Consider the following 27,456-nt stretch of genomic DNA (forward strand, 5'->3'; position numbering starts at 1 on the left):
CTTTTCGCCAATACTGGCACATTTGGAGTCAAGAAAACCCATCTGAACTTTGGGACCATTTTATGTAAATGAGAGAGCTGTCAGTGAAATTCCTCCCTTATTGTGCCAACTATTCTTCTCTAATAATGTCATTCATCAGGGACTGCTACTTCAAATTTTTTACTATTAGTTGATTAAATTCTTATAAGCATGATTATTTGGTACCACTGGGCAAAGCTATTTTGCTCACTTTTACTTCTCCACAGTAGTGGCTTTCAAACTTAAGTATGCATAAAATATAGGATCCTGTTAAAAATGCCTATCCTGGCTCTACTCCCAAGGTGCAGAACAAGTAGGTCTGGCAGGTGGGGGGGGAGAGGGCAGGAATCTGCATTTCAGTAAATGTCCTGTGGAATCTGATATAGATGGTCTCAAGACCATAGAGATCAGGGGAGGTAGAGCTTTCCTCTCTCGGATGACTCTAAGACTGATGCAAATGTTTTCTTAATTTACTGACTTGTAATAATCTGAACAAGGTAGGGCCAATAAAGCTAATGCCATCTGTTTTCAAAAGATTTATTTGTTTTTAGAGAGAGAGAGTGCAAGGGAGCATGATTCAGGGGAGGGCAGAGGGAGAGAATCTCAAGCAGGCTTCACTCTGAGTGTGGAACCTGACAGGGGGCTCAGTCTCACAACCCCGAGACCATGACGTGAGCTGATACTAAGGGCTGGACACTCAAGCGACTGAACCACTCAGGTGCCCCTCAAACTGATGTCTTCTCCCAAATCAATCCTGTCTTTCTTGCAATGACACAAGTTACTCACCATGTCATAAATGAAGTTTGTTACCCAGTAGCATGTCACACCGATGCCTGAGATGTGCTGCAGCTGCTTGGCTTTGGTCTGATGCTCCCTGACAACGTAGGTGACAAAGCTGGCGGTAGTGACAGAGTAGCCCATCAGGATGGAGAGTGCCACTAAAATATCGATTAAGCTGCTCATTCTGTAGTGAGCAATAGGAAGAGGAAAGCACACATAAGTTTCTGGAACTCTCTTCCTTTCAGAAAGACTCATGACTAAAACCATCAACAAAACAGTATAAGACTTGGCTCAGACACAGATAAGTCTTCCTGCAAGGCAGCCAGATAATATCTTCTACATGACTCGGCTATGACCCCGGGTAAATATAGCTCTAGTGCATTGGAACTGACCAGGGATATTTGATGAATAAATAAGTAAACCCCAGTCTCCAAGAGTTACTGGGTATATGCAAGGAATATACAGTTCTTGAGATTCGAACTAGTACTTAAATGCTATGCAGGGAAATTGAAATCATGAAGCACTTACATATCTGACTTATAAAAGCAGCAGATTCTGACTCTCTAGTCAGCAAGCTCACTCGGCAGCCTCACTGTACAGATTTTCAGAAACTTCCTTTTATCCCAGTCAGTGACTTATATTAACAGCTCTTCTCGATTGACATTTATTCACATACAACTGTGATTTCCAATTATAGTACTTTATATGGAAGCTTGACTATATGGCAAGGAGTCGTCATGCTGGATGTTTCTACTTACGTGGCTTGTTCCTGGTCTTGCACTCCTGGATAGGGATGACTATACATGATGATGCCTTCAAGAAGAGACAGGTTTTTTCATTAGCAGATATTCAGAAATACCAATTTTTGGATGAATAATATATAATACTTTGTTCCTTATGTTCTCATTTTACTTTGGGGATACTATTTTTTTTTTTAAGATTTTATTTCTTTATTTGACACACACACACAGAGATCACAAGTAGGCAGAGAGGCAGGCAGAGAGAGAGAGTGGGGAAGCGGGCTCCCTGCTGAGCAGAGAGCCCTATGACGGACTCGATCCCAGGACCCTGAGATCATGACCTGAGCCGAAGGCAAAGGCTTATTAACCCACTGAGCCACCCAGGCTCCCTGGGGCTACTATTTTAAAGGAAAGTTACTTCCCCCCAGCCAGTCTCACCAATGCCACACAATTAATGGCACTCACATAAAAAGAAAAAAAAAATGCTTTCACATTGTATATGGAATTTTGGGAGAAGGGGCAAGAATTTACATTTCTTTTTTTTTTTAAGATTTTATTTATTTATTTGATAGACAGAGATCACAAGTAGGCAAGAGGCAGGCAGAGAGAGAGGAGGAAGCAGGCCCTGCACTGAGCAGAGAGCCCGATGTGGGGCTTGATCCCAGGACCCCGGGATCATGACCTGAGCCAAAGGCAGAGGCTTTAACCCACTGAGCCACCCAGGTACCGCAAGAATTTATATTTCTTATATAGCATTTCCCCTCTATTACATTTTTGTTTTCTATTTTATTCTATCTCATCACATGTTTGTATTTCAGTAACACTTATTATATTGGTATTTAGACTAATTATAAAAGGATCTCCTAAAAAACAATGACCACCCCATTGCTGTTTAGTCTTTTGCTGGGAAAATACTGTAGTCTGAGAAGATCCCTCCTCTTTTACTAATTCCAAGAAAACCACTGTTCAAGAACTCTACCTGGGTAAGGCTTGGCGGATTCGGCCATCTCTGAGGGATTTTCACTGAGACACATAAAGATCCAAGAGAATTCAGAAAAACTAGCTGGCTCTGAAAAAGCAGTCACTTAAATCCAATACAATCCTAAATTATTGGGATGTTCCATAGTCAGTTATAGTTTCTGAGTTAGAAGCCAGATTGTTTTTTCCTCTTATCAGAGGATGTTGACAGCCATAGGTAGCCACAGTCAAAATAGGTGGCTGGTAACAGCTTCCTAATGGACCACACCGGGAAGGTGAAGTTTTACAGTCTGAGAAACTTTGGAAAAGAACCGTAAAGAATGGCAGTGAGGCTATCCCTTAAACCTTTGTTTTTTACAGACTCCTAAGCTAAGCAAGAACTTTCTCACTTACTGTTCATATAGTATATGGTTATTGTATCAGGATATTAAGGCCCTTTCACAGCAGCCAAACAGAAATTATTCTGAAGTTCTATTCTCTGCATAACTTAAATTTTTAATTTTTACTAAGTAGAATGTAACATATTTTGAGGTAGAATTCTGCAACTGTTACATGTTAAAAAAAAAAGAAGCAAAACAAAAAGCCAGCAACAATCCATGTGGCCTATAACTTTAATCACATCATAGGGGAATGCACTTTTCTTATCTTTTGTGTAAATTAATGGTCTCTTTTTTTACTGAGATTTAGTTTTCCTTGGGGCCCTACTTAAACCTATTGCTGAATCATAATACAGGAGGGGGGGGGCTTTTTTTTTTTTCCTGCTTGGTATTTCAGAATCAAGAACTTACTCTATTTCACTGGAGGAATCTTTACAAACGCATTTACTCCCCTATGAAAAATGCTGCTGAACCAATTGTTTTATACATATTTTTAGCAGGAAGCTCAAGTAAAGGCATTAGGGTTAATGGAAATCTTCTCTGGATTCTACAGCACCCAGCATAATATCTTGAGTACAATCAGTCAATGAATACTTATTAAATCTCTATTTAAATTAAAATTTCAGGGCGCCTGGGTGGCTCAGTGGGTTAAGCCGCTGCCTTCGGCTCAGGTCATGATCTCAGCGTCCTGGGATCGAGTCCCGCATCGGGCTCTCTGCTCAGCAGGGAGCCTGCTTCCCTCTCTCTCTCTCTCTCTCTCTGCCTGCCTGTCTACTGGTGATCTCTGTCTGTCAAATAAACAAATAAAAAATCTTAAAAAAAAAAAAATTAAAATTTCAGTGATTTCCCCCATATAAAATAGATGTTCAAAATAACACATGATCTGTTTCGACTGTCTCTGTAAGTTGTCAACCTAAAATGAGATGCTCCCCATTGACCACTACTATTAACTCAATAAAGGGTCAGAACAAACATGAGGGTGGAGGAAACCATGTGTCAGTATATCTAGAAAAGAGCAAAGCGGTAGAACATTTATTAGAGAAAACAAGCAAACCTATATTGTTTGAGAAGAAAACAGAATTTTCATGTTAAATTAACCACTAGAGGGAACTCCATGAAAATAATAATACTGACATCGCAAAAGAAAACTAATTAAAAGATATTTACTATCATGTTAGATTTCAAAGAAAATCAGTTTTACAGCTAAAGCAAAATCCCATCGCATGCAGAATTCAACAAACATGCCTTAAAACAGGTAGTGTCATTGGGGGAGGGAGATGTCAACTCAGAGTAACTGAGTTGATTTTTAAAGACAGTATTACCATGGCCCCATACATGCATTATAGAACAACAGAAGTATTTTGGGGGTGACATGATTTCTTCTTTAAAGAAAATCAAACTCCAAAAAAAAAAAAAAAGAAAATCAAACTCCTTTCCAAGAGGGTGAAAAGCTACCACTTTCATGAATCTACACAAGAAAAGTTAAAAAAAAAAAAATAGATAACACACACACACACACACACACACACACACACATATGGCACACTACTACTAATTGCTACGCCACTCAAACTAAGCCTTATTTTTAAACCTTAAACATAAATTTCCTTTTAGAGTCAATATATAGTTTATGTCCCAGAATTCTTAGTTCTTCAACTTCTGTAACTTAAACAATGTAGTGGTCGGGACCACAACAAGCCTGCTCGAGTCCAGAGTGATCCAGATTGCATTGGTCTTGGCAAAGAATACTACTAATAAATGAATCCTGAACACAGGTTTCAAAAGCTGAGTCTTCAAAAATGGCACTGGTCTCTTGTTCTCACCTACTTAGCATTTCTACAGCTCTTTCACTTTCACTATCTGTCACGGAAACAAATATCTTTTGTTCTGATGAGGACATCCTACCAAAGTCAAGTGTTCAATCGTATTTCAAACCAGGTTATACTAAACCCATCCAGGTTTGGTCACCATTTAATTTAATTTGCCACTTTTGACTATGCCCTTTATTGATGCTCTAGATCTAAGGACCATCTATCAGTCTTATTTTGTTCACAGTTCCTCCACTAGGAAAATGCCAAAGCAGTTGGGAAAAAAATACTGTTGTCTCTAAAATAAAGACTGAAAGATTCTCTTGCTAGGATGAGTATTTGACTCTCTAATTTACTTCTCCAATCACCAGAATATCCAGCACGCACTATTCTGCCTAACAGGAAGGAGATGAAAGAAAGCAGATGATGGCATTTCTGAAAGGTATGCTGTGTCTATTTTTCTACTTGGTAGGCTATTTGTTGGCCTGTTTATTCATCTAGAAACTCAGTCTTGGCCAGCAAAAAGGTTACTCATTTTTCTCCATCTTTACTATTATTAATTTTTAGGATCAGTATGGAAAATAATTTGAGCAGGCTTAACAAGATGAAATGGTTTGATGAACAGTAATTGAGTTTGAAAAAAGTAAATCAGTCTCTTTCAAATCCCAAACCCTGTTCTGAAAACTACGTGGATGCCTCCTGGGAAATCCAAGGGAAGGAGACATGACTGAGTCCAGAGAAGTATTGGAAAAATGAAGAGGCAGGCGTCAGACAGACCTGGCTTCAAATCTCATTTCTGAGCCCTAGAGAAATAATAGCAGAGACCAAGAATATTCATCCTGAAAGGCTGTTTGTAAGGATTAGCGATATTTCATATAAAGCACATATCATATGGTAAGTGCTCAATTAATGTACAATTTGGGTCATGTGTAGAACTTTTTAGTTTGAAAGTTCTGGCTTCATGTTTATAATTATTAACATTTATATATTTTTGATTTCTTAGCCTATATACAAGTAAATAGTAATAAAATGTTTTCCTATGAGTAATAGCTACCAGACATGAGAGCAGCAACAAGCATTATTATCCTGACTCAATTTAACTGACTAAATTAACCTGAAGTCAAGGAGATTACCCAGAATGTTCCATCTGGTGGTAGTGACTACTTTCAGACTCCTTCTAAAGATCTGTGATTTAGATACCATAAAATACCTGGAGGAAACAGGCTCTACCATGCATTTGTATACAGACAGAGGCAAAAGTTGCAATATAAGAAGCTTCTAGATTAAGTAACTTTACCGTGTCGGGCAGCATCGTATTTTGACATGTTAACTCGTAGGAGGAAATTATTCAAGCTGTTGAGGTAAGCTGGAAGTGAGTGATAGCCTTCTGGATCATACCATACCTGTTAAATTCCAAAAGGAGGCAAGATCAGTATTTTGTTCAAAGAGATTAGGCTGCCTTTCCATCTGACAGCCCACAGAATTTATATTTAAAAGAAGAGCACCAATTTCCCAATAACTTGTTTTATCTTGGAAGATTAGAACCATTCCCCAGAGTGTTGACCATACACCTCTATGTCTCCAATTTAGAGGTGGGCAGAGATTGGGAAAAACATTTTCCCCCCTGTGTGATGGCAGTAAGTTATTAGTTATTCTGTACCTTCTCTACAGGCAAACTTGAAATAAACTGGTGAAATCATTAATATGTCCATCTCTGTGGCTAGTGTATAGGGATTCTGGGACCAGAGCTAAGATATCCTCAGTAATAATAACAACAACAAACAACATCTAGGCCAGGCTGTACAAAGTTTAAATACATACACACGCACTGTGTCCTTAGCAACAAGACTGATAACCTGGAAATTCCCACACTAACTTTCCATTCCTAGTTATAAACCACACAGAAGTGAGTTACTTTACCTTTTCTGTTAAAAAAAGAAAAAATAAAAAAGAAAAAAAAAGAGGGTTTTAAAATACTGCTGTATTTCAATTCAGGAAACCCAGCTGATAATTAAAAATCACAAGAGAGAAGTTATTTAGTATTAGAAACTCTTTGTTTATGCAAGAATGTTTACTCTGTGTGTGGAGAGAGGAAGAAAAGGAACAAATAGTGGGGGAAGGGTATTCAAATCTCCAACTCTACCGTCTACTTTCTATATGACCTTACAAAAGTCGGTTAAAATAGGCCCCATAATCTCTCTCTCACAGGAATGCTGTGAGGATGTAATCGTTAGTTTGTGTAACAGGTGACACTAGTGCCTGGCTTATCACAGTTACTAAATAACTATTAGTCTCTCCACTTCCCCCAAGTCTGTATATGTCACTTACTACCAAATGAGATATATGAGGAGGACAGTTTAAAATGTCCAAGACTCCTATAGATCATATATGTGTGATTCTGTGATTCTAGCTTATTTCAAAGCATAGGTATGATCTAGTTGAAAAAAAAAAAAGGAAAGCCAATAGGAGTATTTATCTCCATCAAATTCTGTTAAGTATCCATGCTCTGCAAGAATCAAGGATAACCATATATGACATACACCTAAAGAAATAAGCATAAAACATTAATTTACTATTTAATCAAAAATTATAAAAGGAGTACCCACACTGAACCATCACTCAAGTTGAGAAACAAAGTTGCCAGCATCCAGAACATCTTCTCCAGGATTTTCTGTGTCCCTCAAAATCACAATACTCTCTATAAACAATATAGTTGAGTTTTGCCTACTCTTAAAGTTTATGGTAAATGCAATCACAGTTAAGTGTTTCTTTTTGTTTTTTCTTTTGCTTATTAGTAATGTTTGGGATATTCACCTGCTTGTATGGAACTGAGCTCACTGCACTGCTGAAAGTTCTATTGAACGAATATAGAACAATTCATTTATTCTACTGTATATGGATATTTGGGGTTGTGTTTTCAGCTAATATGAGAAACACTACTATGTACATTTTTGTATATGTACCCTGGTGCTTGTGTATCCACGTTTCCCTGGGGTAAATACACAGGATTTGAAGGCTAGTGCTACAGGCAAAGCATTATGCCAAACAGCCTCTCAAATTAATTGCACCCATGTTTTGTTTTCACCTCATGCTCATGCTTGAGCATTTCAAGTTCACATTCTCATTTGTATGACATCCCAGAAGAAAGGTTATAATTTACCTTAGCAAGTGTTCTATTGGCAGGAACTTCTGTTATATCAAAACGAAGGTCTTTAGTCAAAGGCAACCCAAAACTCCAACCTCCATACCTATATAGAATAACAAAATTTGTATTTGTTTTAATGGAAAAAATAGCCACAAATGGACCTAAATTGTTTAACCAAGGGCTCAATGTTTTCTTTCCACTAGGAGCACATTAAAAGTATGAAATAAATACTGCCTGGAAAATATTTCACATTTTTATTGATTTCTTTAATCATATTTTAATCTAAAGTGTACATTATAACTAGAAATAAAAAGTCCTTTTAAACAATTGCAAATGTGGAGTAAACATTCTGAAAATAAGTGATATGTAATCTAACCAATTCCTTCAACTTAACTGGATCACACACCATCTCAAAAATTACAATATTTCAGCCCTTAAAAATCCTTTTTAAAGAAGTGGGTTTTTTTTATTTTAAAGAATTTTTTAAAGTTTTATTTATCCATTTAACAGAGAGGAAGAGTACAAGCAGGGAGAGCAGCAGGCAGAGTGGAAGGGAGAAGCAAGCTCTCTGCTGAGCCAGGGGCCGGATGTGGGACTCTATTCTAGGACCCGGGGATCACGACCTGAGCCGAAGGCAGCCACTTAGTGAACTGAGCCACCCAGGCGTCCCTAAAGAAATGATTTAATACTGAAGTGATATAAGATCAGTTCTCATCTTTTTTCTAACGGCTCTGTTTCTTCGATTTTCCAGACTTTTCCTCCTAGCTTGTCCCCTGGTGCTATACTTTTTCTCTTCTTGGGCATTTGAAGGTGAATTTGCCTCTATAATTGCCTGGTACTCATCAGTTCATAGTCTCTTAAAAATATAAAGTAGATTTAAAAATTCAAACAGTAATTTTAAGAATGGATTAATTAACATGTCCCAAGTTAGGTTTGTTAACTAAACCATGGTGCAGCCACACTAGATTAATCCTCTGGTGACTATCATCCTAAATGTGATGCTATAGAGCTGTATTTCTGACATGCAAAGAACACTACAGTATACTGTTTATTCTTTTAAAAGCAGGTTTTAGAAATGTTTATAATAAACCTCATTCTGTTGAAAATATTTACACGTATCCGTGTCTAGAAAATTTCTGTAAGGATAAACAATCAATAGTGGTTCTATCTGGACAGAGAGAAATTCCTTTTTACTTCTGCTTATATGCAGTTTCTAATTATTTTATAGTGAACATCAGTCATTTGTGCACACTGAGAAATAAAAGAGGGAAGAGACAGAGGAAAGGAGGAAACAGCAGCTATTTGCAAAATGACTAACTGCCCCTCCCCAGGTTTATTTGAGGTATAACCGACAAATAAAAATTGTAGATATTCAAAGTAAACAATTTGATATCTTGATATATGTATATAGTGTGAAATAATCATGAACAAGCTAATTAAAATATCCATCAGCTCACAGTTACCATTTTCTTTTTGTGTGTACACACAGGCCTTGCATGTTTGTGCATGTGTGGTGAGAGCTCTTAAGATCCATCCTCTTAGCAAACTTCAAGTATGCAATAAAGTATAGTTAACTATAGTCACATTGCTATAGATCAGCTCTCCAGAATCTATTCTAATCTTGCATAACTGAGCCTTTGTAGCCCTTGATCAACATTTCCCCATTTCTTGCAACCCCTAGACCCTGACAACCACCATTCTCTGCCTCTATGAGTTTGACTATTTCAGATCCCACACGCAAGTGGGATCACACAGTGTTTGCCTTTCTGTGTCTGGCTTATTTCACTCATCATACAGAGTGACTTCCAGGTCCATCCACGGTATCCCAAATACAAGCCTACCAACCTTACATCCATGGCAAACCTTTGGGTGGCTTTGGTATGAGCCTGTGGCCTTGCTATACATGGACACATTTTATCCCTACACTTGAGGTATTTATATTGGAACTAAGGCCAATTGTCACCTAAAGCCATGCCTTAAAACTCTCCAAATTGGGGATGCCTGGGTGGCTCAGTCCGTTAAGTGTCTGCCTTCAGCTCAGGCCATGATCCTAGGGATGTGGAATAGAGAAAACAAAACAAAAACAAACAAACAAACAAAACCCTCTCCAAATTGGTGTAGTCTACTCAAGAACATTTTTGCTTCAAGAAGAAAAAGATATGTACAAATTTAACAATACATTTTTGCAGCCTAAAACAACCCCAGTGCTTTTTAATTTCTTAAAATGAGTCTTATTTGAGATTATTATTTTTTAAAAAGATTTTCATACATAAGACTGTTTTGATAAAATAGAGAATTTAACCACATAAATAATCAATAGAAATTTTCATCTCTTCTTTTAAAAAGATGTATTTATTTTAGAGAGAGAGAAAGCATTAACAGGGGCGAGGAGCAGAGGAAGAGGGAGAAGAAGGGAAGCAGACTCCCTGCTGAGTGGGGAGCCTGACACAGGGCTTCATCTCAAGACCCCAAGATCACGACCTGAGCCAAACCCCACAGTCAGACACTTAACCGACTAAACGACCTAGGTGCTCCAGAAATTTTCATCTATGGTCTCAAGTTCAGAAGGCAGTTGTCATTAAAATTTGAAATCGAGATATGCTAAATTAATATATTATAGAGTATTTTTACCTTTTTTGCATAAACTCATTAGCAGTTGATATAAGATAATTTTCCAAGCGGTGCCCAGTGAGGTTGTAAATTATTTGAGAAGAGTAAGTTCTTCTATGAGGTGGAGAATAGTTAAATTTAGGACACTCCTGAAAAGTAAAGTTAAAAATTAAGTTATTTCTGATTGATGCTTTGCAAATCAAATAGACAACATGAAGAAGCTTCAGTCTCGTGATCTGTCTATTGCTGCAACAGGTGGAGTGTGATAAGACTGTCTTCTTACTCTAAAGAGATTTGAAAAGGAAGACATCTTCCTATTCTGAAAAATTGGAGAAGTTATTATTTCTGTAGAACACACACATGTTTAGGACTTACTTGAAGCCAAAAAGAATACAAGTTAACCAACGTGCAATTTTCTTTTCACTGTACTAACAAGTCTGATATGAACGGAGAATAACATTAAATTCTAAGATAAATCAAAATTCCCTCAATAATTCACAGCAAAGAAAAAAATGTTTGCCCAGAATTGAAAAGATGACACTAAGGGACATAAGTTCTCAGGTGTCAGCAGTGGAGGAGTTGGTGCTGTAAATCAAGTTACGAAAGTTAAGTGTCAGAGCTCCAGTTTACATATATCTAAATATTTATAACTTTATGTTAAATAAATCTAAATCTAATCTTTACATATGTAAATGCACAGTTATTCCAAAATAAAGTTGGCATATATTGCAAAGTTGTTTACATATTTCTACATGCGCATGTATGGATACTGCAAATTTAATACAGAGAGTCCCTGTACACCCTTCACCCAGTTCTCCCCATTGTTAGCATCTTACATTGTGTATTTGTCAAAATTACATGTATTGGTACATTACTATTAACCAACCCCAGATCTTAGTTTTCACCACTTATTTTTAGGCTCATAAGCTTTCTGCACTTTCTGACCACTTACTTTTCACTGAAGCTTCCCATGCTTCTCTGACATGAACTTTAGTTCGGGAGAAGCCTAGCATTTTTCCAGTTTTTCCTTCCATTCCTTCACATGATGCCCCAGAGCCCGAGGCTAGTACCACATTTTAGCACAACTTTACATGTACTGAGGCGTAAAGTTGCAGACTGCTCTAAAAAATGAACGCTGAATTTCACCTTACATCAAGTTGGGTCAACATTTAGATCACATTTGAAGAAAGTTACTGGTTCCACAATTAGAGACACCCTTACGTATACAATGTAATCATTTAGCTTTAGTCTTCTGTTGAACTGTATGTACAGAAAAGCACATATAATACAGCCTGATGCATTTTGACAAACCAAACACACCCAGGTAACCAGAAACCGGGTAACAATGCAAGTACCAGAGAAGGTCCCTCCTCAAGCTTACTTCCAGTCACTACCACTCCCAAAGCATCCAGCTCTGAATAGTTTTGCCTGTTTTTGTACTTTATAGAAATAGGATTGTATTATATATACTCTCTTGTATTTGGCTTTTTTCTAGTCATTATTCACTTGTGAGAATCCTCCATATGATGTGTGTAGTTGCAGATCAAACGTTCCCTTTTTGCTGTATACAGATTCCAATGTGAAAATATATCACATTTGATTGATCCACTCTACTGCTGGTGGGACTCTGAGTGGCTATTACAAATAGTATTGCTATGAATATCTAGTATATGCCTCTTGGTGAACACGATCACACTTCCGATGGGAGTGTAATACACAAATGGAATTGTTGATCCCATAGTTTATGTATATCTTCAGAGTTAGTAGGTACTTTCATATATACGTATTTGGTGATTTATTTATACATAAAGTTTTTATTTTAATTCCGGTTTGTTAGTATGCAATGTTGTATTAGTTTCAGGCATACAATATAGTGATTCAACAGTTCCATACATCACCATGTGCTCATCACAGCAAGTGCAAACAACACCTATTTCACCCATTCCCCCAACCCACCCCCTCTGGTGACCATCGGATTGTTCTATAGTTAAAAAGTTTGTTTCTTGGGGCGCCTGGGTGGCTCAGTGGGTTAAGCCACTGCCTTCGGCTCAGGTCATGATCGCAGGGTCCTGGGATCGAGCCCCGCATCGGGCTCTCTGCTCAGCCGGGAGCCTGCTTCCTTCTCTCTCTCTCTGCCTGCCTCTCTGCCTGCTTGTGATCTCTCTCTGTCAAATAAATAAATAAAATCTTTAAAAAAAAAAAAAAGTTTGTTTCTTGTTTTGACTCACTCTGTCTCTCTCATTTTTTCTTTGATTAATGAAATTTATCTGGGTTCTAACTTAGTACTGTTAGTTGACTCTTACTGTGAACTACAGAAAATACATGAAAAATTCCAGAAATTAGTCAGATTAAATGAGGGATTAGAAAACTCTTTGAGTACTGGGTAATGCTGGTATTGGAATACGCAAGGATCCCAGAAGATGCTTGTGGGATCCCAGTTTTTATTATTAGTAACTGTCTTGCATAAGAACACAAAAATAGGTTGCATTTACAGAGAACATTTCCATTCCAAAATACTGTACAAAGAGTTCAAGGTTCAATGACACAACGCTATTGAGAAAATATTGCTAGATTCCTCTCCTGTGAGGAAGTAAGTTGACCACACAGTCACTCTCAGAAGCTTACAGTCACTTATTCTCTTCAATCTTTCATTTCCCCTGTGAATTTGGTTTTCTTAGAAGTATGTTGAATTGATAGGCCCAGAAAAGTAAGGTAAGTATCTATAAAACACAGACGGCATAAGGGATGGTTGGATAATCTTTTCTGTTTCTATCAGGATGTTAATTTTTCTTGCATGCTGGAGGTGCTCCTTAGAGACAAATGGAGTTCTGTTCTGGACTTACACATTACTGACTTCATAGCTGACCACCAAATGGGCAGTCTTACTCTGTTTTCAAATATGACAGTTACGGTGGCTTTGTTGTCTGAAACATAGAGCTTCCTGGTCAGAACTGAACTGAGACCAAAAATTCATTTTTAGTCGGTTTCTACAAAGACTGTCATAGAATTACCTGCCTTTGGAAATTTGTTCTGAGATGGATTTAAAACAGTGACCTGAAGTTCAAAGGCAATATTTTTGAGCTGCCCTGCTCCACATCTCTGAGCTGCTAGCTTCCATAAAATGAAATTATACTGACTCTTTGGTAACCTGGATAGATCTTTCAAGTTTCAATATTTATTCCTTTCTTTTTCCTACTTCTACTGAAATGGAATTCCATCTTACCTGGATATTTTCTGAGCAGGAGCAAACACCAAAATTAGTGATAGGCTCCCCACTGGTGTTCCATTTTCCCAGACTATCTTCCCTTAAACACCTTCTGCAAGTAAAAATGATATTAAAGTGAGGTATGTGTGTGTTCTAATGGTTATGTATGAGCATGTAAGTGAGTATTTGGTATTAAATTCAAGTGTACAGTCTTAGGTACAGTTTGCTGGTTTTTCATAACTCAAATATACATTATACTACCATTTCCAAATGATTTGACATTTTACGAGGGATAAGAGAGAGTGCTTATTGATAGAAGAACTGTTTTAATGTGGCAGGATGGGGCTTTTTTGACCCCTTTCTTTTCTGCTCTTTCATCCTGTCCTTTGATGGGAAGGGAATACTTTAGCCAAGTAACACAGCAATGTCAGATTCACAGGCACCATGTACCATCTTGGAAGTTCGAATAGGCAATACTACATAGCACAAAGACGAATTCAAGTCTGAAGACTTGTGTCTTAGTTTTAGTTGCACAACTTACAGTCTAGACTGTTTTTAGACAAGTATCTCAGTCTGTAGGAGTCTCAGTTTCTCCATCTAAAAAATGGGATTAATAATTCACAGGGTTGTTAAGATTGTTAAAGGGAAACACGTACATGAGAGAACTCTACAAATTATTAAGTCCCTAATATTTAGTAATACAGCAGAGCACAGCCAGGAATGAACTAGAGGGGAGAGAGAAAATCTGTTCAATATAGATTTCTCTCAGGGGAGTCCATGCATGCACATGTATACAGACAAACTGGAGTGTCAAAGAGAAAGGAAAAAAAAAAAAAAACAGAAAAAGACAAACTCCAAGAACAACTTACGGATCACTGATGTTCAAACACACATTGTCGATGCCAGGGAAGCTCCACATTGCTGAGACTAGGCCTTGTGTGCTTGGGTGAGAATTCCTGTAATTGTAAAGGACAGGAACAAATTCTTGATCCTCCACAACTCTTTCATATGAAAATCATGTTTATGCATAATTTGGAAAAATAAAATACACTGTCTATGAGACAGTCTTGTTAAAAACACGAGAAAGACTCAGTATCAGGAAGAAAAAAAAAATTATCATGGAAAAAAATCAGCACATGTCTCTCTTTGGCTGCCTTGTTATTTTCCTAACCATCACATACATTCGTGATCATCTACTGTATATACATAATACTGTATTTTATGGAATTCCGACCTTACTATCCAGTATTTGTGAGGCCGATAAAAAGTGATTTGCTATATATTACAACAGATTGGGGAGCCACACCTAGCCTGGCTTTCTTGATTAAAGTCTAGTCATTAAAAATAAAGGCCTATGATAAGTTTACTTTCAGACAAACACAGAAACTCATAAAAAGTTATTGTTGGCAACAGAAGTGTCATGTTGCCATAAATCAACCCTGTCCATTCCTTTGGCAGAATTGGGTGCAATGCCTCGTAATTCCTTGTTCTTCAGCCTTGCACGCAGCCACGGAGGCGCAGCCGCACTTCTGGAGGCACTGGGGAGATGTTTCAAAGGACAGAAACTTACGCATAGAAGGCTGTCTGTTCAGAGGTGCCGTAGAGAGATGGGGAGATCTGGATCTCTGGATAACTGTTGCTGGAATTTCTCAGTGTGCCAAGGCCCATGGCAGTGGTGACAAAGACGATGGGGAGGATAACCTGAGCAATGAGACCCTTCCAGTTCCTGCGGGTGTGGTGGAACCTCTTAATGAGGATGGCCATGACCTTCTTCAGTAACAGATCAAAACCACCCAACCTCTCTCCTCTCGTCAAGATTTTGTCTGAATTAAAAAAGGGGGTGGGGTGGAGAGAAGGAGAGAAAGAGAGAGAGAAAGTAAGTGAGGTTTGATATTGTTCTGGGAAACACCAATAAATTACGTTAACAAGGTAACTTCAAAAACCATGGCTGGATGGTATAATGTGATGTGGTAGGAATAGCTTGTATTTTAAATGTTCTGATATGAGGTTCAACTCTTTCTTTCTAAACACTGGGCCTGAGCCTCTCCAAATCATAGAATTGTATATAAAAGCGCTTTGCAAATTATAAATCACTATATATAAAATATTAGTATTGTTATATACACAGTTGTTTTACAAATCAAAGGGAGAGATCCACAATTTGGTAGGTGAATATTGTCCCAGATCTCAGTATTGTTATATACACAGTTGTTTCACAAGTCAAAGGAAGAGATCCATAATTTGGTAAGTGAATACTGTCCCAGATCTCCAAAGTCTCAATGCCTGCTCAGTATGTATTGCTAATTACTGATAACTCAGGAGATAGATTCTATCAAGAGACTGAATTCCAGTAAGATAAACAGAAACCAACACCTGAAACTAATACGATATAAACTAATACAACCACAACTTCAATTCAAAAAAAAAAAAAAAAAAGGTAAAGGGCATCCAAAGCATCTGTCTAGTCTAAGAACTCATTCCTGCTGTGGGTAACATAGTGATTATAAGTCTAATTGGCTCTCGTTCTAATGGGAGGTCCAGTGAATTCAACTTATACTTGGAGAAAAGGAAAGGCTCTCCTCCAAAGTGTGATTCTAATTCAAACACTCACTCATTACATTCTCTTTAAAATTTGGACTCATTATATATGGCATTTCAAAACTCCATTTTTGCCAATAGAGTCACAAAAAAGAACTCACTGGAAAAAGTCTACACTACCCCTACCCCTCTGAAATGTTCTTTAGGTGCGGAGAAAAATTCCCTGACTTTTGAGCCTAAGAGGAGCTGTGGAGGCCATAAACTGCTGCTTCCTCAGTGGTGCTCTTAGAACTGATCAGTCCATAGCCCTCCCTAAAAATATAACATTCTCTCCAAGGGCCTGCCGCCGAGCACGCTTCTACATGTGATAAGATGACCGCCAATTCTGTGGATATTTTTAATTCTCTGTCACAAATTATGCAGCACAAAAAATCATGATCTTCATTTAGCTGATAAGGAAAAATACAAAGCTGCTTAATTTAAAATGAATTCCAATTAAACAGAGTGAACAAGTTTAAATGCAAACTCATATCTCTGCAAAGGGGAATTGTAGAAGGAGCTGAATATTTTAAGTTAATTAGTATGCTTTTCTGTTTCTTGAGAAATTACATGTGGATGACTTACAGGTGTATCAAATGGAGCAAATGTGCTTTCTAAAAGATAATGTCAATGAGGGAAACATTTTGACTGAAGAATAGTTTCAAATTATAAGACAAATCCAGAGGCAAATACATAACATTTACTTCCTGAAGCAGATGACCACTTTCTAATCAAAGTCCTCAATTCCATGGGCTCAACAATTATATTCCCCAAAAGATGATAAATGAGGAATACGGCAGAGGACAAATGAGACTCCCAAGTTCCAGAACTATGCAAACATCAGAGATGATCTTTTCTAAGTTTCAGAGCCAGGCAAATGTTTAATTAAAAGTTCTGTTCCTAGAGATTTTTTCCAAGTTAAGCAAACTGTTGAAATGACTATTCCATAATTTATATATCATTTTACTATATGCTTCCTTAAGTAAATAGTGTTTCTAGAGGCATAAATTAACCATGAGAAAGAGAATAAGAGAGGATAAAAGTTATTTTCAAAAGAGCCCAATTCCTTAAAGTCATATCAAGAAGCACGATTTTTTCAAGTAAATCTTGTGTGAAGAACTGAGTGTGTGTGTGTGTGGGGGGGAGTGACCCATTATGAGTTCTTAGCCATGGAGTCTGACTTCATGAAATCTGAGACCCTCCCCCAAAAGCATTTTCTCAGAGCCTGAATATTCTCAGCACCTGAACTGTTCACAGGACGGAAAGATTAGACGTGTTTTCCAGTGAGGCCCCAGAAAGAGTGAGGACTCTTTTCTGATCACTTTTTCTCGATGACTCCTCTGTTGAGTATGTTTAAGAGCAATGAGTCAGCTACCTCACGAGGCAACTTTGTCCACTGTTGGCCAGCACCAATTATAGGAAGGATTTTAACTTGCTGAACACAAATGTGGAACGGCAGTAAGTAACATCTAGAAAATGACTTCCGGTGGGTGTAAGAAGTGCGCACCACAACCATCACAACCTCCTTCTTTCACATTCTTCAAAATATTTTTGAAATAGAGAATTTGATTTCATTTAAAAAATACTTGGAAAAAAAATACTTGGCATATTAAAAAAAAGAAAGTTTATATTTATTTATTCTTTTTGTATTTAGAAAGAATATGTGAACCTAAATTGTTGCCCTGTAATTGTCTCATTTATGCCATTTATAGGAATTAAGTGTAATATGCACATTAGATTTATACCATCTCTGTCTGTGAAATTGCTGCTGCTCACAGATAAATCATCAGGAGTTGAGATGCCGTTGGTACTGGAATTTCCAATTTTCTTTTGTGTCAAATGCTCAAGACTCATACTGCTATTTTTTTGTGACTCTTTAGTCAAGTTCAGAAAGACCTAGAAAGAGAAGCCAGAACACTTCATTAACATAAAACATGCATGTCCTTTCTACTTTCTAAGCTCAATTTTTATTTTGAATTTTTATCACGTTTATTGAGACAGATAAGTGTGACTTTGAGTATTCTTGACAGTGACTTTGAGTGAACATTCTTTTAACCATACAATTTTGTTCCAGTATTACTGACTATAGTCCCTATGCTGTACTTTTCATTTCTGCGACTTATTTATTTTATATCTGGAAGTTTGTTTCTCTTAACCTCCTTCCCCTGTTTCAGTCTTCCCGCACACCACCCCCCAAGTAAACATTTTGGTATGTTAAAGCGACATGTTCTCTAACTGGATAAACATGTTTGTTTTCAGAAATCAATCTTACATAAGAATGGTACTAAGATAGTTTTAAGATTTTTTATTTTGTGAAATGTTTGTTTAAAATATTTCTTCTCTCTTTTTAAAGAACTGTGCATATTTATTCTCAGGGAACAGCAAGTCGCATCAGCTCTAAGAAAAGAAGAAACGCACCTCTTCCACGGTGGTGTCTGAAATGCCGTAGCACCCGATGTTGAGGTCCCCCATGCCACTGTCCAGCGCCCTCAGGAGTGACAGGTAGGCTCCTGAGACTTTGGTGCCAAATGGAGGAAGCACATACACCAGCTCTCCCCCGATGTCCTCCTTGAGGTAGGCTTCAGGGAGGTGTGACTGGATCATTGCTGTCACGGCCATCGTGTCACATGTTGTATCTGCACTTAGATTTGGGCTCTAGGGACAACACCAGAAGTTACCACCCCTTGTCCTCACACTCTGGTGGCACCAAGGGCCCTCCTCAGAGGGTGGTGAGACTCTTTCAGGCCACTCAGCCCTGAGTCAGATGACACATCCCTCCTCCAATGGCTCCCTGTCCTACGGGGGCCCCTAGAGCTTTGTCCACGTCCCTATTCTATTGCCTTCATTCTCCCACTTGCCCCTGTCCCTTCTCCAGCCTCCCTGCCCACTACTCCCTGCCTCTGCTCTGCTCTGCTCCAGCCGCAGCAGCCTCCTCGTGTTGTCAGAGTGCTGTCAACTCAGGCACACACTCCTCGGGGCCTTCTCAACTATTCCTTTATCCTAGATAGTGACATGGCTCCTTCTCCCCCAAGCCCCAACTCCTGCTCATCTTCCCAGAGACCCTTCTCTTCCCACCCTATGTAAAATGGCACCGCTCTGCATTCATTCCCTGTTCTCCCTCCTCTGCTTTATTTCCACCCACAGCATTTACCACCTGCTAACATACTTAATAATATACTTAACAACAGTATTATCTGAATTCCCCACACTCTATCAGAATATAAACTCCATGAGGGTAGAGATTTCAGTATCATCAGTTCGCTGCTGTATCCCCGGGGTCTAGAACAGTGCCTTGGGCACACACTAAGTCATAATACACACCTAATACATATATTTCTTAATGAATTAGTGAATATAACAATAAACTGCTTTTTATTTCGAAGTCACATCACGATGTTCAGATGTAAAATAAGTGACTGTAGTCAAAGCCTACCTAATAGCATACACATCTTGCACAGTATTGATAATCATATGGTATTTTTAAGTGCTACAGGGGTTCTTAGTCAGCACTATTGTTCTTCAAAGATGTCAAAGCACCACTAGCCTGAGTTAGTCTTCACATTGCCACTTGAGGGGTACTGATCAGAAGATACATACACAAATGCATATTCTATTTGTTTTAAAGCAAAAAAAAAACAACAACCCTAATTTTTAGCCTTATAAACTGAAATGCTACGGAAACTAAAAGGCTGATCCTTCATCAGTAACCTTAGGCTATAGACCTCATTAAAAAAAAAAAAAAAGATCTATATCCTAAGGTAAAAACCCAGTGCTCTAGTTCTTGTTGTGAGATCCCAGACCAGGAGCATCAGCATCACCTGGGCCCTTATTAGAAACAGACTCCATTCTGGACCTACTCTAAGATCTACTGAATCAGAGACTTCTGAGGTGAGGCCAGAAATCTGGGTTTAACCAAGACCTCCAGGTGTTCCGATGCTCCCTCAAATTTGAGAGACATGAAACTAACATATTAATCATGAATTTTAGCAATTAATAAAGTTGGAGAGATTCTGCCTCCATTTCACCCAAAACTTAACTCATGTCCCTATAACGAGGTATATTTTCTCTCTTACAAACCTTTTTCTTGGTGAGCGTGAGGTGATACCCATCGCCAAATGCCTCCTTGAGGTAAAACGGTGACCCGCAGCAGCGCAGCCCGCCCTGCTCCAGGAAGGCGATGCGGTCACTCAGCACTTCAGCTTCGTCCAAGTGGTGCGTCGACAGAATGATTGTTCTGGCTTGAAAATACAGAGGAGAACAACCGAGAATGAAAAATGAAGACGCAGTTCCTGAGATCTACAGAGTTAGCACAAGTAAATCCTGTGATTTATGAGGAGAAGAGGCACGTTTTATGAGCTAACTGAAAAACTGACCAGAAGGAACTTTCAAAATAAACAAAGAGAAATTCAGAAGACGTGTTACTAAACATCTAGGGCTGTTTTCTTACGTGTCGGCAGCGAATACGCCTTTATGGTGCCGTATGGCTAAATGTCCATCATTTAGGGGGTGTGTGTGAGCAACTCCTTCCTTCGTCTGCTCGCCTGTCTTCATTTTCATTTTTCCTCTGTGTCTGTTTCTGTCTCTCTCCCCCACTTTCTGCACTATGAAGAAGCAATAATTTTAAAGACTTTCTGAATATTCCTCTCTGATTAATCCACTCTACTCTGATTGCTTCTTTGCCTCACATCCTGTTAGCACTTGTTTAGTCTGTTTTCAGTTTATTTTCGTTTGTGTATGTTTGGTATCTCTAATTAGATTCTAAGCTCCTGGAGGCAGAATTCGGGGCTTCAATCAGACATGCAAGCTCTCAAAAAGGCCAGTGAAGTGCTCAACTCACCAGGCTCAACTACACGGATATTCAGTAACTGACCCAGTAATTTAGTGGTGAGAAGAGAAGATTTGGGAAGGGGAAAACGTCATCTGAGACTCTTGAATGGAGCTTCTAAACAGAAAAGGTATAAACTTGGCCTCATGCATCCCAGAGGGCAAAATTACAACTGTTCACTGTTGGGTGCAGAAGTTATAAGAAAGTACTCATACCAGTTTTGTTCTTGGATATCACATCCCATATGCTTCGGCGAGAACATGGGTCAACTCCAGTGGATGGTTCATCCAAAATGACTACCCGTGATCCACCGATAAGAGCTATAGATATGGATAACTTCCTCTTCATTCCTCCTGACAATGTTCCAACTCTCTTATGACGATGGCTATATAGTCCGGTATCTTTTAGCGTCCTTCAAAAATAATGTATGGTGGTTATTTTGGACAGATAAAATATCTGAATATTGAAAAAAATAAATAAGCACTGTAAGTAATAGGTCTTTCCTAAGCAACTATTACATGCTCAGCGAGGTACAATACACTATTGAGGATTCGTGACATAGTTTTATTGTTTATCACCTAGTTGGAGGTGCAAAGTTAATACCCAGATAACATAAAATATATGGCTCATATTTTAATTTGTTTCTTTGAAAGATATTTATGGAGGGCCTGCCTGTTTTGTGCCAGACCATGTTTTAGCTGCTGGAGGAAAGCAGTGAAAAGATACTATTCCTACCCATAAGGAGATTAGGCTCCAGTGTGTGTATGTATCAGGAGGGATGCAGATAAAATTCAGTCGAGAAACGTATTTCCAAGTAAGTTTATAATTTGCCAGGTGGTGACAAGTGCAATAAAAATACACAAAGCAGGGTCCATAAGATAAGTAACGCCTGGAGCGTGCTATTTTAAGCATCTATTTTATATATGGTTATCCCCTCAGAGAAGGTGACATTTGATCAAAGACCAGGGAAGTAGAGGAGTGAGTCAAATGGCTGTCTGGGGAAGGCTGCTCCAAGTAGAGGAAACGATAAGTGAGAAGCCCTGTGGCCGGATCATAAGCCAGCCTGTGACTTGGTCAGTGCGCCCAGAGCACAGTGAATGGGGTTAGAATAGAAGGAAATGACAAGGAAAGTGAGACGGAGCAGGCATGTAGGACCTCTTGGCCTTGACAAGAACATTACGGAGTTTGAACTGAGTGTGGTGGAAGTCCTAAAGGGCTTTGAACCCTGGAGTTATATGGTCTGATCTGCCATTTAAAAAGGTCACCCTGGCTGCTCTTTGAAGGATAAACTGTATAAGGGAGAGGAGGAGCCGGGTGTCCGGTTGGGAGGCTTGGCCCAGTAGAGTAGCCAGTAGAAACAGGATTTAGGGCAATATGGTAGCCTGAGATGGACACTGAGTATAACTGGCTGGTGAAGTGACTGACGTAAAATGTATATGATACTAGAAGAGTAGGAAAACTGAAAACCAACTGTTTTGTGACCAAATGTTCCTATTGGCATCATCACCACAGGGCGACCTCTTTTTGATAGGTGCTGCCAACTCACGTCCTGGTTGCTGCTATAACTGACCTTTTCACTTCCTCATGCAGCTGCTTGTTAGTCCAGTGAGGAACTTTGATGGAACCGTATAAGAGCAGGTGTTCCTTCGTAGTGAGGTAACTGAACAAGACGTCGTGCTGCATGCAGACCCCCATGTTCTTCCGCACAGTGTGGAGGTCTGTTTTGAGATCTTTCCCATAAACAAAGATAGTACCTGCTGAGGCCCCAAAGAGCCCAGTCAACATGGAACTGAAAATGAAGAAGAATAATAATTATTACTAATTATCACTACTAATTAGGTGTCAACCAAGCATTTAAGCTAGATCTTAGGGCTAAATGTATCTCAGTCATTAGCAAACAATATTACAGTGTATTTCCTCAGGTAAGATCAAGCTATAAAATAAAATGATATTAAATGGGAACAAACATTAAATTACTTTTAAGCTTTTAATTATTTAGAACCTTACAGAAACACGATCCAGTCACTACCCAGTGACAATGATGCGGATGGGGCCATGGTAGCAATGATGATCACTGCTGGGCACTTTCACCGCAAGTACGCTCTTAAGCATACTTGAGCAAACTCACGCACTTCCCTGGCATCAGATGGCATCTCTAGGTCACGGAGTCTCAAATTTTTAACTCTAGCCGAGACCTCATCACTAAGTTCCAAGTTTGCACTAAACATCCAACAGACAGTAACATCTCTCCATGAGACGCCTTACAGGATCCTCCAACTCAATGTGTTTAAACTTAATTCAGGATCTTTCCTCTCAAACCCGTGTCTCCACTGATGTTCCTCTTTTACTATATGATAAATCTACACACTGGGTGCACAAGCCTGGGATCCGGAAGCTGTGTTTGTATCCTCCTCCTATCTCTGTTTTCTACCTCTGCCAGTGCGTGCCATTTTCCCAGCCACACTGCAGCACAAGCCACACCACCACTTTCTCGTGACCACGTATTTCTTAACTCACTTTCGCATGTGAAAACACGTCACCTTCAGTCCCTTTCTCTACACTGTGATTATTCTCTACCTTATCAGACGATTGCTCATCACTTTTCAGATGGTTAGTAAACCAGGCAACTATTTAATATCCCTTTTTTCCAGTAAAATGTAAGCTCCACGGGTCTGGCCAAGGACCCATTTTCTCACCACTCTCTCTCTTAGTACATAACAAGTACCGTGTACCATGTGCCTAACAGACCTTAAATGACTACTGTGGACTAAATAGGGCACAGATATTACATGCAATTCTTCCCATAAAAGCACACTGAACTACAAACAATATACTTCAGTCTTTATATTCAGAGGAACAAAATTGAGACTTTTTCAGCTAAAATTACATCCTCTTCAAAAGCCTTCTCCATCGCTTTTCTTCACTGGTTTCTTATTGCCTATCAGAAATCCTGCTTCTAAGCATTGTATGCTCCCTAGAAAGCCAACTTTGAATTTAAACAGGCCATATAAATAAGAGCAGCTGTTCATTCACTCATTTCATGACCTTCCCTTGACCCTTCTTATTTACAAAAGAAAAATTAATTTAAATATATTTTGGCAGTCACTGAGCTTACTTATGATGCTACTAAATAGGATATCCAGCAACTGACAGTTTCTCAAGGAAGGGCCAGGGCAGCCCCAGCATCTCAGCGCTGACTTCCAATGAAGCCATGTGGAGCACTGGCGGTGAGTTGCAAAACAATTCAAAAGTATGTCACTTTAAAAACATTTGAATCTCTTCTCCTTTTGGACACAGGAAAATGCTAGTTAAATGAAGAGTCAGAAAGAATCCCATGTACTGCTCCTAGCCTTTCTGATCTATAGCTGAAGGCTGGTGATTCTTCTCTTTCTTCATGAATCAAGGCAAGAAGCAGCTGGGGCTGAGTGTGTTTATAGCAGAGTGTGTAAACTCAAAATTATACATGGACCAGAATAGAAATGCAAATAAATGGAACAGACTGGGCATATGAGACAGTGCAGATTTGTGGGGAACAGGAATAAATCAGAAAGCAGATGTCTCCTTTAAGAGAACAGTCACCATAAGCCCCAACCAATTGTTCCTACCTAGGACCATGGACCCAATATTGCCAGAACTTATTATCCGAGAATGTCAAGAACATTTCTTTTTGTTGGGACATTTCTCCATTTTAAAATACTGACACTGAGTTAAGCATTTTAAGAAATACTGGGTGGGTCTGATCTGGCCTTTGAGCTCACAGGTTGGGACCTATGATTTAGACTCCATTCTACAGTAAATAATCTGAGCTACCTTAATCCATCTGGGAGATGTAGTAACTTTTTTCTTTATGAAAGAGGTGAGGAAATATTAAGTAATATGCTTCCACAATAATAAGTGTTCAAAAAGTAACATACATTGTAGTAGTTTTCCCAGCTCCATTGGGCCCCAGCAATGAAGTAATGTGTCCTTCATAAAAGTTCAGATTGAGGTTATCAACAGCAATTTTCGAGCCATACATCTTTGTGACCCCATGCAGGGCAACCCCAACTGTGAGATCTTTAGGTTCAGGCTCAATGTTGGAGGGAAAAATGTACTCAGGACCTGAAGGAAATCAAGAGACGAGTTATAAGCTCACAAAGGAGGAAAATGTAGCTAGAGCTAGACTTTTCCTTAATTAAAAACTGAAGACGAAAACAATACAGTCCTCTAAATAAAAATAATTCTGGAAACAAATGATCTGTTATCTTTAGCTTCCTTCTCATCTGGTTAAAGAATGAATGAGAGTGAGGAACTGCGTTCTTTAAGGGTGATTTCACACTTCTGTCAGAACAGGTGGTCCTAGAATACAGCATTATAATAATGAATTCTCCTTTATTCAACAGATCTCAAATATTAAAAAGACAGTCTAAGTCTTATTTCTCTGATCAGAAAAGATAACACCAGCTTACGGAAGAAGTATCTACAAGGTGTGATTTTATAGTGACAAGGCCAGCTCAGATCTGTGGTTTATAGATTCCCCATCATTGATTACTATCTCCATGTGCTTCAGGCATCACAAATAGACCACAGATATGGGTCACAATTACTTTGCAAAGATGGCACTACTTACCCTACGTCAGTAAGTCATGAGCTTTCAACTATTTGTGTCCAGTGTTGGTGCTGGGTTATGATAAATTATTTGTACTTGTAGCTTGGTTCCTCTTTTTGACTAGTGACAGATGGCTGGAGTTAGGGGTGTAGACTGTGGCCAAGGATCAAAATTTTTCTCTGTGTGTGTCTAACTGGACCACAAAGGGATCTACAATCTTGGCCTAATTGGCTCCATATGTTAACCAACTGAGCTAATGAGCCCAGAAAAAGCCACAATTTAATCACTGTAAGAGTCTAAACACATATGTGTAGACATATTCATCCATGACGAAAAGGATGATAATTTTGCCATTTAGAAAAACCTAATTAAAATCACTAGTCATGTAAATTTTATATCACTTCTGTCATAATAATGCTTGTTGTTGACCTACTTGTCTTACTGGCAGATGGGTTGGTGTTCTGCATCATGATATTAGTAAACATAAGGCCATTGCTTTTCTCATGCTTCACTTCTGTACATCCAAATCGCTCCTTCCAATAGGAAGGAAGGACTGGAAAATACCATGGAGCTGCCATACCATATGTACCTGAAATGAAAATGTATTAGGAAGAGTAAGTATTAGTTGACTGTTAACATGAAACATCAGAAACTAAACAACAGAACATTATATATGGTTCAGAATGTATTTTCATTTTTTTCACCTATATCAACCTAAAATGTAGTCTGTTTCCAAAGTAAAGCAAAAGCAATAAGCTCTCTTTTATTCTTTTTTAAAAACAGCTTCATTAAGGTATAATTACATGGCATAAAATTTACTCATCACAGTAAGTGTAGGCACAGATGATTACCATCCATACATCAGAACCACCATTTATACATTATAGCTTCAAAAAGTATTCTCATGACCATTTATAGACAACCCCTGCTTCTACCCCAAGTTTCAGACAATCACTGATTTGCTTTCTATTTTTACATTTTTGTCTTTTATAAAAATTTTATATAAATGGAACAATACTCTTTTAGTCATTTAGAACATCAGGAAAATGTACAAATATCAATATGGCTGAATGGAAAAGCTCCCAACCATGTTAAAAGTGATGACTACTTGAGACCTAGGATGGGGGACCCAACTACTGTTTTCCATTAGAATTTAGTAAATTCTCCTTAGAATTAAGAGACCTGGGTTTTGCTTTATCACATCTCAAAAGCCCATTTGAAAAGACTGGATTCCATGCTTCTTAATCCACTCCATCCTTTAAAGGAACACCAGATTATTAACAAGACCCAAACTATAGAGAAAGCCCAATTGTCCATCAACTGATGAATGGATAAAGATGTGGTACACATACACGATGGAATATGACTCAGCCATCAAAAAGAATGAAGTCTTGCCATTTGCAATGGCGTGGACAGAGCTAGAGTATGTTGTACTAAGTGAAATAAGTTAGTCAGAAAACGCCAAAGGCCATATGATATAACTCACATGTGGAATTTAAGAAACAAAACAGATAAACATATGGGAAGGGAGTGAAAAAAAAGGAGAGAGGGAAGCAAACTCTAAGAGACTCTTAACAAAAGAGAACAAACTGAGGGTTGATGGAGGGAGGTGGCCGGGAGATGAACGAGATGGGTGATGGGTATTAAGGAGGGCACTTGTTGGGATAAACACTGAGTGTTGTATATAAGTGATGAATCACTGAATTTTATACCTAAAACCAATATTGCACTGTATGTTAACTAAAATTTAAATAATAAGATAAAATAAATAAAGGAAACTTAGAGAAAGAATTCACCAGTGCATT

General features: G+C 38.6%; 1 protein-coding gene across 3 annotated transcripts in view; it reads right to left on the reverse strand.

Moving 5' to 3' along the window:
• The window catches only part of ABCA12 (ATP binding cassette subfamily A member 12), a 217,092-nt gene that overhangs the window by 19,658 nt on the left and 169,978 nt on the right, over window positions 1-27,456 (reverse strand). For all 3 annotated transcript variants that reach the window (XM_044241547.1, XM_044241546.1, XM_044241545.1), the window contains exons 28-42: window positions 26,085-26,240; window positions 24,978-25,164; window positions 22,634-22,852; window positions 21,279-21,475; window positions 20,316-20,476; window positions 18,657-18,893; window positions 17,984-18,134; window positions 15,232-15,484; window positions 14,531-14,617; window positions 13,680-13,773; window positions 10,478-10,605; window positions 7,862-7,949; window positions 5,999-6,104; window positions 1,557-1,611; window positions 805-982 (exon numbers count right to left, since the gene is read on the reverse strand). In XM_044241547.1, the coding sequence (XP_044097482.1) occupies window positions 805-982; window positions 1,557-1,611; window positions 5,999-6,104; window positions 7,862-7,949; window positions 10,478-10,605; window positions 13,680-13,773; window positions 14,531-14,617; window positions 15,232-15,484; window positions 17,984-18,134; window positions 18,657-18,893; window positions 20,316-20,476; window positions 21,279-21,475; window positions 22,634-22,852; window positions 24,978-25,164; window positions 26,085-26,240 (2,297 nt within the window). The remainder of the gene's footprint in view (window positions 1-804; window positions 983-1,556; window positions 1,612-5,998; window positions 6,105-7,861; window positions 7,950-10,477; window positions 10,606-13,679; window positions 13,774-14,530; window positions 14,618-15,231; window positions 15,485-17,983; window positions 18,135-18,656; window positions 18,894-20,315; window positions 20,477-21,278; window positions 21,476-22,633; window positions 22,853-24,977; window positions 25,165-26,084; window positions 26,241-27,456) is intronic.

Source organism: Neovison vison, chromosome 3 (genome assembly GCF_020171115.1).
Source record: "Neovison vison isolate M4711 chromosome 3, ASM_NN_V1, whole genome shotgun sequence".
NCBI lineage: Eukaryota > Metazoa > Chordata > Mammalia > Carnivora > Mustelidae > Neogale > Neogale vison.